The 13,017-nt window shown below is 47.7% G+C and overlaps 1 protein-coding gene across 1 annotated transcript; it reads right to left on the bottom strand.

The window, feature by feature from the left end:
• Positions 1-2,020: 2,020 nt before the first annotated feature.
• LOC123443202 lies at positions 2,021-5,978 on the bottom strand. Its single transcript, XM_045119504.1, has 2 exons — positions 5,412-5,978; positions 2,021-2,658 (listed from the first exon to the last, which is right to left on the bottom strand). The coding sequence occupies exons 1-2, from the start codon at positions 5,786-5,788 to the stop codon at positions 2,172-2,174; spliced, it is 864 nt and encodes a 287-aa protein (XP_044975439.1). The 5' UTR covers positions 5,789-5,978; the 3' UTR covers positions 2,021-2,171.
• Between the last annotated feature and the right edge of the window lie 7,039 nt (positions 5,979-13,017).

Here is a 13,017-nt window from a genome sequence, read left to right on the forward strand (position 1 = left end):
ACAGTAAAGCACAGAGACTCAAATCCTTCGAGGTTTGGTCATTACAGCGGCGACACCTCCTCGTCTCCTTGGTCAAGCATGACGACGACGCCCTCCTCGCGGCCGTGGCGACGGGCGGCGATCTCCTCCAGGGCGCGGCACTGGCACTCCATTTCCTCCCGGACGTAGTCGTCCCGCGCCCATTTTAGGATGGCCTCGTCGGCGGTAGCCATGGCGGTGTGCTCCTGCTTGACGGGCAGGAGCCCCGACTCCGTCTTCGGCTTAACGAGACAGGAGGAAATGTTGAGCTCGTTGATGACGATGTCGGCACTGCGCAGGCGCCGCCCCAGCGGCGTCTCCTGCGGCTCTGGCTTGATGGGAGCAACACCGGCGGTCCGGAGGAGCAGGAGCAGGAGCCGGACGACGAGGACGTCGCCATCTCCATCCTCCTCGGCGTCCAGGAGCTGCCGCGGCGACGGGAGAAGGCTGGTGGCGGAGGATAGTCGTACCTAGGCGTGTTGCCTCCCTCGATGTGCTCGAGGACGGCCTCCAAGGTGCAGCCAGGGACGCCACACCATTGACGCTGCCCCTCGGAGTTGTGACGGCCACGGGGCTCGACCCTGTTGGTGGCGGCGAGCTGGTCGGCATGACGGCGGTCAAAGTACGCCGTCCACAACGTGTTGTTGTCGGGGCGTATCGCGGGAGGTTGCGCAAGTTGTCCGGCAGGCCGGACCGGATGCGCGCGATCTCCGCCCGCCGCTCCGGTGGGCGGTGGTGGCACCGGGACGCCGCCGACGCTCAACCACCAAGACCTCGGCACCCACATGTACGGCGGCGTCGAGTAGTCCGCCTCGTAGAGGAGGCGGGCCTCGTCCCCGCGGAGGTGCCGGCGGCCGAAGCCATTGGCGGCCGCTCCATCGACGGGGTAGCGTTCGGCCATCGTTCGTGTGGAGGAGAGGGAGAGAAGGCGTCGGTGGCAAAGAAGAAGAGGAGAGAGCGTCGGCGGGGAGAGGTGTGTGGCCACCGGCGGGGAGGGGGGTCGCCTTATATAGCCGCGGGCGGGCGGGCAAGCGGAGCGGCGGCGTGTGAACGCGTGGCCAGAGCCGATGGGACGTGCGTCGCCGGGACGCACGTCACCGCGCCTTCACTGCACCGCCCGTGAATCAATGGAAGGCTGACCGGCGGCGCAGCCTTCGCATTGATTCCCGTGGGAAACGAGGCGATGAGGACGACGACTGCACGGCCAGTCACTGACTCGGCGGGTTCATCATTTTTTTGCGCCAAAAGCGTTTTCGCCGGTGCCCTCAGGCAACCCCTAACGCGTCGGGTTTGGACTGGGAACGCCGGGGCCAATTTCGGCCCGAACCGGCGAAAAACGGCCTCCTGAGGGCGCGAGAGGGCCGTTCTTCACCCGCCGACGGAAAAAAAATGGCCCGAAGGTGGGGGAGCTGTTGGGGGCGCGGTTGGAGATGCTCTTATGCCATGGTTGAAGGTAGAAACTGAACTTGTGTGACAAACTCTACCGCGCAATAATGACTGTCCGAAAGAATGTGGAATGTGCCACCAAGTCCATACCGTAAAACTACATATTTTGATGTCTTAAAATTATGTGCAGTAGTCTTGATGCATGAATTGTCATCATGTTGCTCGTCATTATTCTGCGGTGCGCTCATGATAGTGTAGGAAGCCTTAGGCATGGCTGGTGCAGCTATTGGCTTCATGATAGATGAAGTTGGCACATGATTTTGTGAGACCTTGTACAAAGGAACGTTGCACCTTTGTTCTTTCCAGTTGATTTACTCAACCATTCTGTTCTGAGTATTGATAGCATCACAAAATAGACACAAAGAATGCTGGATTTCATATGGCTCACAACATATAATCTTAGATTGGATTTGTAGATATAATGCTGTAATGAAGCTAACAGTCAAACTCATAGTTTTGGGGAACGTGGCCATGTACAGATCGACGACTTCAGGGAACCGGAGCAGGTATGCACCCAAATCAGCTTGCTCACAAACATATGCAGCACTGCAGTCTATACAGCTCAACCAAGAGCAACTTTATTCTGTATAAATCTGTCTCTGTACATATATACAACAGTTATGATTCAATACTACTACGCATTAGTGACTGGTAACTACAATACAACAAAAAAGGTAGATTCTGTAAGTATCGTGCCAAGACCCACACTATCCTTCTCTGAGATTTGCTAGAGAAAGCATATGGCGCAGCGAAACATGGCGCCTGATCCACGCCAACCTTGAATAAAGCTGCGTCGTGCTCAAAGATTGAGATGAAGCCTCGAAGTAAGTTGGTTTTGGAGTTGTTGGGCAGCTAAGTGATCTGACTAGCTCTTGAACAGACAGGACCTTGTACTTTGTAGGTGGGTTCGTAGCAATGTTATGTACCTTGTGCTCATAGATCTTCCCGTTCCTGTCGAGTTTGTACACGGAGGCGCCGTCAAAGCGGGCATGACCATCCCATGGGACCCTAGGAATACCATGGGCAATCCAGCGAATCATAATAAGATTCTCAGCAGGCTGCCATATACTAACTATATCAACCCATAATGCTTTGAAGAAGATCCGTCCAGTAAAGCGCAATCCCCAGAATAAACTTTTGTAATTGTCAATGCCCTCAAATTTATTGAAAGGGTCTCTGACGACAATATCATCTCTGTCAAACAGCAACAACAGAGTTAGGAGAAGACTAATGATAAGACCCAACAGTACAATCTGTACAAGAAAAAGCAACCTTCGTGCAATGTAGTCTGCAGAACATAACAAGCTAATCAGGAAATTAAAAAAAACAAGTTAATTAGAATGGAAGACAGATGCAGGCTCAAGTTACTAACTCATGGGAGCAATTGCAAAGCATTAAAACACATGCTAAAGTTCAAACAAAGCCAAGATCGACGCAACAATTAAACATGCAGGTTTACTAGTGACCTCATAATTGAGATACAAAATATTGTATTTTTCTGCTCCTCTTAGGGGCTATTTGGTTTTAGGCCTAGCAATGCCACAATTTTCTGCCGAATTTCCCTAAGGTTAGTCCAATAAAATTGGAGCCACAAGTTGGCAAGCCTAGGGGAATCTTGCCACACTTTTTGAGTGTATGTGATTTGGGGCCCTAGTGTGGCAAAAAAACATCTTGCCTAAGATGTGGCTGGAACCAAACACCCACCCAAGTTGGTCAAACTTGCCTAACATTGCTGTGGCAACCTTAGGCAAACTTAGTCTCAAACGAAACAGCCCCTAAGTTCAGTGAATATTCTAAAGGCAGCTTAAAGACGCAAGAACAGTACTGTATGATTTGGATGTAATTTAAATGGTTAGGGCATGGGCAGTGTGCTGAGAATTTTGTTGAGATGGAGTCTGCCACCTATAGAGAGTCTAGCAAAGAAAAATTTGCTGCAATGTCTTTAGACCCGGCTGTAGGAACCACTAGCTAGCAGAAAGACAATCAGGTCTAACTTTTTCTAAGCACTAGCATAGTTATATCGTGACAGTTTGCAAACTGACATTCCGCCCATTGATTTCTTTTATTCGCTTAGACTCGATCCTCAAACTAGAACCGGTTCCTCAAATAATTTAGCTAGCCTCACCCCTTCCAATCTTTACACCTGAGTCCCACATACAGAAGATACTCTTAGCAACAGTTCTTATGCAACTGCACATAACCTTTAGATTAAACACTGTTGCAGGGGGCAACCTCATGATCACGTAATAAAATATAAACTCTAATAGACAACGGATATACTGAATTACTGATAAGGTTAATACAAGAAAAACTTATGTAAGTAACTGATGCCGGGTCATGTTTATAAATGTTTGGTCCCACTCCCAGTCTGCATTGTAGATTAGTCAACACGCTAAATGGACAAAATAAGCTGAAGCAAATGCCGTATTGCTTGCATTAATTGATAATTATTAAACAAGATGGCCACAGTATGCTAACAAGAAAGAGACGTCATTACATCCCAACCGAACCAGAAAACACATACTGACCAGAATAAGATTGTATTTTGAAGGAGAACTGACTATCTTTGTGTTACTAAGATAAAAGCTCCCAGCTCGTAACAGAAGATAGGGAAGATGGATGCAAGAACCTTGTATAAAATGCAGAGAAAACAAAGAAAATGGCCAAAACGGTCAACTACAGCGCCAGGTTATCACCATAGATCGATGATGATCGACCCAAACAAGAAAGAACCTATTCTTAAGTCTTGATCAGCCTGGTCATCTCTTCCTCCCTTACCATGCACCATTGATTCTTTTACAAGCTAGGATGTGTTTCTGTTACACTCATCAACTTACTAGTTCCCAACAAAGAAACAAAAACTCTGGCAACAGAAGAAAAAAGGAACAGATAAAATGTAGAGGCTAACCGTGTACACCAGAAAGAGAGAAAAGGTAGATGCCATCACATTGCGAATCTAGTACAAGAGCCCCACACCAGTGGGTCAAGACTATCACACATATACTCTGCTCTCCAGTCCACATTTCAGTTCATTGTACTAATGTCCACTCAGAATCGACACTAGAGGGCAAGTGGTACTGCCTTGAACATAAATCTCTGAATCTCATGAGGAATGCATTGGGTAGCTCTACAAGTAAGAGGTCCTACTCGCATCCACAAGACAATCCATATCCTGAGCTTCATTAGATAATTTATGAAATGTGGTTCTCCTGATGCTTGATAGCCCAATAGTAGTCCATCCTTTGTTTTTGAGTCGCTCGACTAGTCGTGACTCGTGACTAGTCATCGACTAGTCGATGAGTCGCACTTCCAAGGTCGACTCAACCTCTCGACTCAATTCTTGGGATAAGTCGAGCGAGCCGAGCGACTAGTCATGGTTTCTGGGTTAAACAACTCATTTTTTTTAGCCCCGCCTGTCATGAGTCTAGACTAGTCACGACGAGCCCCCCCCCCCCTGCGCGAGCGACTCGTCGACTCAAAAAAAACCTGAGTCCATCACAACTCAAAAAATCTGCAACACTAGATGGGTGTGAAGACTACTGAAAGGCTAAGCTAGACTACAATTTCAAGCTAGAAGAGATGCGGTATTGTGAGACAATCTAGCCATCAACATCGGTCAATGGCAATCAAATAATTATTTTTTTGTGGGGGAATGGTAATCAAATAATTACTACTACTTATATCTGCGGTCAAATATGCATGTATCATGTTCCAATTAGAAGCTGATGCCAGTCTGCCACGGACCAATCCCTTATGAAGCAGCCACAAACAGATAGCGATGCTAATCAATTAGAAGCACTCACCAATTTTACCCCTAATTCACCATGGTTCCACCACCTAACAGTTGATCCTTTGTTTTTGTATAATTTTCAAATAAAGGCTTCTAAATTGACTCGAAAAGAGCTCAAAGTGAAGAAAGAGAGAAGCAATGAAACATGGGCACGGACCTGTATATATCGAAGCTGGGCTCCTTGTAGAAGACGTCGGGAATCTCCTCCCTGAGCGTACGGATGGCGTAGCCGAGGTTGAGGTAGTACCTGCGCCGCTCCTCCTCATCGTCGTCCCGCCGCGTGGTCGCCGCCGGCGACTCCGAGGCCGGTGACATCGGCACGGAGAAGAGCGGCGGAGGCGCCGGCACCGGCAGCCTCCCGTCCCGCACGGGGTCCGTGACCCTGATCACGCGCCCCCGCCCCGTCCCGGCCTCCTCCTGCTTCACGCGCCCTCCGGCGGCCGCCGCCACGACCCTCGCGCCCCTCCTCCGCGCGACGCCGGCCGCCGGCGGCCGGGCCGCCGCGAGGTCCGGCAGGTGCAGGAGGTTGGCCATTCGAGCCTGGATTCAGAGCTCCTCTGGCCTTTGTCGCTTAGGTTTTGGTGGGATGAGGAGAGGACGAGGAGAGGGAGAGGAGTGTGTGAACTGCGTGAGAGAGGGGCGGAGGGGAGGAGAGAAGGGTCATTTCATTTGACTTGGTATTTTGTTCGGTCCGTTTCCAGTTCTGTGTTTGGATATTCCGCGGCGGCGAGCGTGGCGTCAGATGGCGCGCTCGTTTTGGCCTGCTGCGTGTCTCTGTTTTGAGGACGACGCGTAGCAGAATATCTGCCGAGTCTCTTTCTTTCTTTTTTTTCTAGAGAAAAATAAATATCTGCCAGGGTCGGGGGCGGCTTGTGCACTGCTTGCTGATGGTGTCTCTGTCTGCGGGCATTTCTGATGATGAACATCAAGCTGCAGGTCCGGCTTTGTCTTCCTCAAAACATTATCCTCCAGCTGAAAACAACATGTACTCACCTCGTTTCAAAATAGATCGTACTAGTAACTTTTAGATCTCCAGGTCTCTGATTATAAACAATTTTGACCGTTCTGTGTGCCCATATGAATATGACAATGTGACAAGACAAGCAATGGTTGATTTGCATTACCCTCTCGCAAGCCGACTTGATGAAGGCTTCCTCGCTTTGATCTCCGCCCACGAGCCATGATGAGGACATGAATTCCGATGTCTTTATGGCTTGTAGGTAGGTTAGGATCTGAACGGTTTTTAATCGAAATATGCATGTAAACACACACATAGAATTAGCACGTGTATTGTTGATGATTGTGTTTTCCGTACATGGATACGGACATATCAAGCTGAGTTAACGTTGATAGATCCACCTAAGAGATACCGTGAGCATGTTGTTATTTTGTGTCATCGTGATTTCTAATATGTAATGAGCATGTGTGTATTCTTAGAACTAAGGTCGTAGTACTATCTAAGTCGTCGAATGGTGTATCTAGGGGTCACCAAACGTTACTCCTTAACTAAGTAATTATAAAGATGGCTTCCGGGTTTACTCGAAAGCATGTTGTAAGTCATAGACTGGTTAAGATGGAATTTGCACCTCCGATGAGGGGATGGATGCTTCTTTATCACATTTCATGGATTCTGATACATGGTAAAAAAGGAGGTTGAGGTGGAAACAAGGATGACAACCTCACGCTGAGCTCGACATATACCGTGAGCGAAAGGGAGTGCATACGACATGCCCCCTCCCCCCCCCCCAAAGCCATATGTGCCTAGGGCCCATTAGTGGTTCTCGGGTACCTCCGTTGGTCCGAGCAGCCAATCACCTGGAGCCGCGAGGATCATCCCCCCGATTCGACAACCCTGGAGACCTGGCCCTGGTGGTGGCGCCACAAGTGAATGGTTATAGCAGCGTCAACATATTATATTTATGACATCTTTCGACGGATGAACCTCCCCGAAAGCTGTTTGGAAACTTCAACCACCGTTTTTCACGGCATCGTTCCCGGGAAGTCGGCGTACCCGGTCGGGCGGTAAGCTTGACATGGCCTTTGGTGATGAGTGTAACTACAAGGTCGAGCCTTTGACTTTTGAATTGGTAAAGATACAGAGCCCTTATCATGCCCTCTTCGGGAGGTCGGCTTATGCCCGTTTCATGGATCGCCCCTGTTATGTTTACCTCAAGCTCAAGATGACAGGTCCCAATGGCACTATAACAGTGCGAGGCGACAGGAAGACAACTCACGAATGTGAGGAAGGGGACGCAGCCTATGCTGAGTCGGCCTGTGCAGCTGAGGAGCTGAAACTTTATACAGCTAATATTTTGACCCAACTAACACGAGTCCTCTCAAGAAGACAAGCCCTGAGTCCGAAGAACCCCTCAAGTTCAAGTCGGCCCAACATACCAAACAGATTTACTTAGTCCTAGGCGACTCAACCAAGCAGTTCGCTATTGGGACCAGTCTGGATCCTAAATAGGAAAGCGCGCTCATCGAGTTCATCCGTGAGAATTGGAATATCTTTGCATGGAAGCCTTCTGACATGCCTGGAGTATCGAGGGAACTCGCTGAGCAACATCTTAATGTGGATCCAAAGATGAAACTCGTACGACAATACCTCCATAGTTTTAACGAGGATAGACGCAAGGCTATCGGGGAAGAGGTAGCCCGCTCCTAGCTGCCGATGTTATCATTGAATTTTTTCACCCTGAATGGTTGGCTAACCCGGCGTTTGTTCTGAAGAAAAACGGCACCTGGCGCATGTGTGTTGATTACACAGATCTCAACAAAGTGTGTCCCAAAGATCCTTTTTCCCTCCCGCGTATCGACCAGATCATTGACTCGACGGTTGGTTGCGAGCGATTGTGCTTTTTGGATGCATATTCAGGCTATCACCAGATCAAAATGGCTAAGAAGGATCAGGACAAGACGACTTTCATAACCCATGTTGGTGCCTTCTGCTATGTTTTTATGCCTTTTGGGCTTAAGAGCACAGGGGCGACTTATCAGCGAGGTGTGCATAATTGCCTTCACTCACAGATAGTACGCAACACTCATGCTTATGTTGATGACATCGTGGTGAAATCTCGGAAGAAGGAGACACTATTGGACGATCCCAAGGAAACGTTTGTTAACCTTCGAGTATACCAGATGAAACTTAACACGGTGAAGTGTGTCTTTGGGGTCTGTGCTGGTAAGCTGTTGGGCTTCCTGGTCTATGAACGAGGCATTGAAGCCAATCCTGACAAGATCAAGCGATCACCTCACTAGGTAAGTCGGCTAATATAAACCAGGTCCAATGCGTGGCTGGCCGCATTGCAGCACTAAGCAGGTTTATAAGCCGCCTGGGGGAGAAGGCAATCCCTCTCTATCAGATGCTAAAAAAGATGGACAATTTTGTTTGGGCTAACACAGTCGAGAAGCTTTTGAAGCCCTCAATAAGCAGTTGGCTGAGCCGCCGGTTTTAGCCGCCCCGACAGACAAAGAGACCATGCTCATGTACATCGCTGCCAACTCAAAGGCGGTAAGTGTTGTAGTTTTTGTCAAACGGGAGGAGGAAGGAAAGGAATATCCATCTTAACGGCCAGTCTATTTCGTTAGTGAAGTCTTGACATTATCCAAGCAACGATATCCACATTGGCAGAAGTTGGTCTTTGGGGTCTTTATGGCAAGCCAGAAGTTAAAACACTACTTTCAGGAGCATCCAATCACTGTGGTTTGTTCAGCACCCCTTGGCGATATCATATAAAATCGCGAGGCCACTAGACGAATCGCCAAGTGGGGCAATCGAGCTTGGTCCACATCAGGTGAAGTACATGCCCCGAACGGCCATAAAATCCCAAACGCTAGTGGATTTCATCAATGACTAGACAGAGCTACAAATTCTAGAAGACATGCCAGATAACACATACTGGACCTTGCGCTTTGATGGGTCGAGACAATTAGAAGGATCTGGGGCTGGAGTCGTATTAACTTCCTCACGAGGTGACAAGTTCTGCTATGTTTTACGCCTCATGTTTCCCTGTACTAACAATGCAGTTGAGTATGAGGTCCTATTGCACGGGCTAAGGATGGCCAAGGAAATGAATCCTAATGGATCAGGTGTTTGGGCGACTTAGATTTAGTGGCGCAACAAGTCTCAGGGACATGGTATTCTAAAGATCCTTTGATGACGGCTTATCGACGAGCAGTCACTGAGGTGGCAGGTTACTTTCATGGATATCAAGTCGATCACATAGATCACCAACTCAATGAGACAACGGATGCTTTATCGTGACTTGGTTCTCAGCGGGAGCCAGTCCCTCCCAATGTCTTTTTGGATGTCCTTCACAATCCCTCGATGAAATTACCATCTGAAGAGGATATAGTTATTCCACACACGGAATCACAACTAGTGGTGTCTCTTCGAGCTACCCCTGATTGGACCGTACCATATTTAGCATATCTCACTCGAGGAGAACTCCCGACCGAGGAAGTCGAGGCCCGCCAGATAGTTCGTCGATCTAAATCGATGACCATTATCAAGGACGAGTTACATCGGTGGAGCAGTACTGTCGTTTTTCAACATTGTGTATCTCCCGAGGAAGGGCAAGAAATTCTCAATGAAATCCACAAAAATGATCATGGGCATCGCGACGGCTCAAGATCTTTGGTGGCAAAGGCTTTTCGTCACGGGTTTTATTGGCTAACAGCTCGCTGATACGAAAGACCTCGTACGCAAGTGTGATGGATGTCAAAAGTTTGACCGACAGGCCCATGTGCCGGCTCAAGAGTTGTGCATGATCCCAATCACATGGTCGTTTGCAGTGTGGGGGCTTGTTATGGTTGGTCCATTCAAAATGTCTCCAGATAAAAACACCCACCTGCTGGTAGGAGTTGATAAGTTCACCATATGGGTTGAGGCGGAACCTGTCAGCAACTGTGATGCGAAAACAACGATAAAATTCTTGAAAAAGTTGATCTACCGTTTCGGCTATCCTTGTAGCATTATCACATACAATGGTACCAACCTATCCAAAGGAGCTATGGAGCAACTCTGTCAGAAGGAGCACATTCAGCTTGACTTGGCGGCTATAGCGCATCCTCAATCCAACGGGCAGGCTAAAAGAGCGAATTAGGAGATTTTGAGAGGGATCAAACCTCGACTCATGGTCCCATTACAGCTTACCCCAGGTTGTTGGGTTGAGGAACTCCCCTTAGTACTCTAGAGTATCAATACTACTCCAAATAGGTCCACAAGGTACACACCTTTCATTTTGGTCTATGGTGTTGAGGCGGTACTCCCAAGTGATATTCGCCACGACTCTCCTAGAGTCGCCGCTTATATTGAGGGCGACAATGAACAAGCACAACAAGATTCTTTGGGTGCTTTGGAGGAAGAGTGAGACTTAGCAGCAGCTAGGTCAGCCATATACCAACATGGCCTACGTCGCTATCATAGTCGTAGAGTCAAAAGTCACACCTTCTAAGATGGCGATTTGGTTCTCCCCCTAATTCAAGATCAAACGGGGATGCGTAAGCTCTCACTGCCCTGGAAAGGCCCATTTATCATTAGCAAAAATATCAACAATGGTTCATATTACCTGATCGATTTATGACCCAGTAAGAACACCTCTGAAGCAGAGACAACCCGGCCCTAGAACATTGCTCACCTGCGGCCTTAGTATACTTAGAGCCATTGGCTCATTATTTCTTGTCCCTTCCCCAATTTCTGTACATACTTCTACAGTTTAGAACATAATAAAGCCGTCATCCTTGAACTTCCGGGTCTCTATTGTTTCCAGCCTACAAATTGAGCATGAGTCTTTATTGTTTCAAAACATGTTACTTGGGGGCTACTGGTCCAAACAAATCATCGTGATCAATGGAATCAAAACGGCTTATCTAGACTCCAGATTGTTTAGCAGTAATAGCATTACCTTATGCAATCCTATCATGGGCTTTTCTATTGATCATAGGTCACTTGGGGGCTTCCAACTCATCGAGTTTAGCTTTCTCACCCTCTTGATCCGGCAAAGATGCCACAAAATGGTTATACCAGCCTGTATGTTGGATGCGACTCGGATCAGGTGACTCCGTGTACTCTTGACTATTCAATCCATTGTGGATCCTGAATCATCAAGGTTAAAACATTGGTTTGTCACGTGAGAGCCGGCATACTGAAACTAGGATAAACCATAAGTTATCATGCCCGCTTCATTGAAGCAAGACTTGAGCCTCGAAAGTCGTTCTTTTTTTACCGTGTCTCACTGAGTTGGATTATTATTGCTTTATATTATCATGACTTGATCTTTTCAGGTACAAACGCTATTTTTCCAGCTCATAAAGAGTGCCCGGGTTATAAAGTCATAATACTGTCATGAACAATTCAAAATTTTATGGCTAAGCGGATAGAAATTGTGAATTTTAGGGCCAAATTACAGTAACTTGCCTAGTATTGATTCAAGCAGCCAGAGTCCGAACACAAATCAACCAAGATGGAGCGGATTAAAAGACTGATACATAGACAAAACAATGTCCCTAGCAAGCCTCTAGTTGGCTAGCCAGTTGATCAATGATAGTCAAGGTTTTCTGACTATGAGCAAGTGTTCTCACTTGATAACTGGATCACATCATTAGGAGAATCATGTGATGGACTAGACCCAAACTATGAATGTAGCATATTGATCGTGTCATTTTATTGCTATTGTTTTCTGCGTGTCAAGTATTTATTCCTATGACCATGAGATCATATAACTCACTAGCACCGGAGGAATGCCTTGTGTGTATCAAACGTCACAACATAACTGGGTGACTATAAAGGTGCTCTACAAGTATCTCCGAAGTTGTCCGTTGAGCTAGTATGGATCAAGACTGGGATTTGTCACTCCGTGTGACGGAGAGGTATCTCGGGGCCCACTCGGTAATACAACATCACACACAAGCGTTGCAAGCAATGTGACTAAGTGTAAGTCACGGGATCTTGTATTACACAAACTAAAGAGACTTGCCGGTAATGAGATTGAAATAGGTATGCGAATATCGACGATCGAATCTCAGGCAAGTAACATACAGAAGGACAAAGGGAATGACATACAGGATTACATGAATCCTTGACACTGAGGTTCAACCGATAAGTTCTTCGGAGAATATGTAGGATCCAATATGGGCATCTAGGTCCTGCTATTTGATATTGACCGAGGAGTCTCACGGGGCATGTCTACATAGTTCTCGAACCCACGGGGTGTGCACACTTAAGGTTCGATGATGTTTTAGTATAGTTGAGTTATATGTGTGGTTACCGAATGTTGTTCAGAGTCCCGGATGAGATCACGGACGTCATGAGGGTTTCCATAATGGTCTAGAAATGAAGATTGATATATAGGATGGTTTCATTTTGTTACCGGAAGGTTTCGGGCAATTCCGACAGTGTACCGGGAGTGACGAATGGGTTCCAGATGTTCACCGGGAGGGGCCCACCCACTCGGGAGTGAGCCCAAGGCCCTAGGGTGGCGCCACAAGTCCTTAGTGGGCTGGTGTAGTCATCCCAAGGAGCCCATGGTGCCACATAAGAAAATACCAAAAAGAAAAGAGAAATAAAAGGGAAATAGGGAGGTGGGAAGGAAGGGGAGGACTCCTTCCCAAACCGAATTGGAGGAGGATTCCTCCTCCTCCTTGGTCGTCGCAGCCTTGAGGCCTTGTGCCTCAAGGTTATCCCTCCCCCTCCCTCCTATATATATTGGTGGTTTAGGGCTGATTTGAGACACAACTTTTCCACATGCAACTCAGGCCTACAC

This window comes from Hordeum vulgare, chromosome 3H (assembly GCF_904849725.1).
Source record: "Hordeum vulgare subsp. vulgare chromosome 3H, MorexV3_pseudomolecules_assembly, whole genome shotgun sequence".
NCBI classification, from domain to species: domain Eukaryota; kingdom Viridiplantae; phylum Streptophyta; class Magnoliopsida; order Poales; family Poaceae; genus Hordeum; species Hordeum vulgare.

Excerpts from the sequence above, each read along its gene's own strand:
- LOC123443202 (XM_045119504.1), bottom strand. The coding sequence starts at position 5,788 with ATGGCCAACCTCCTGCACCTGCCGGACCTCGCGGCGGCCCGGCCGCCG. Across the intron at positions 2,659-5,411 it reads CCCAGCTTCGATATATACAG|AGATGATATTGTCGTCAGAG; the intron begins GTCCGTGCCCAT and ends GCTGTTTGACAG.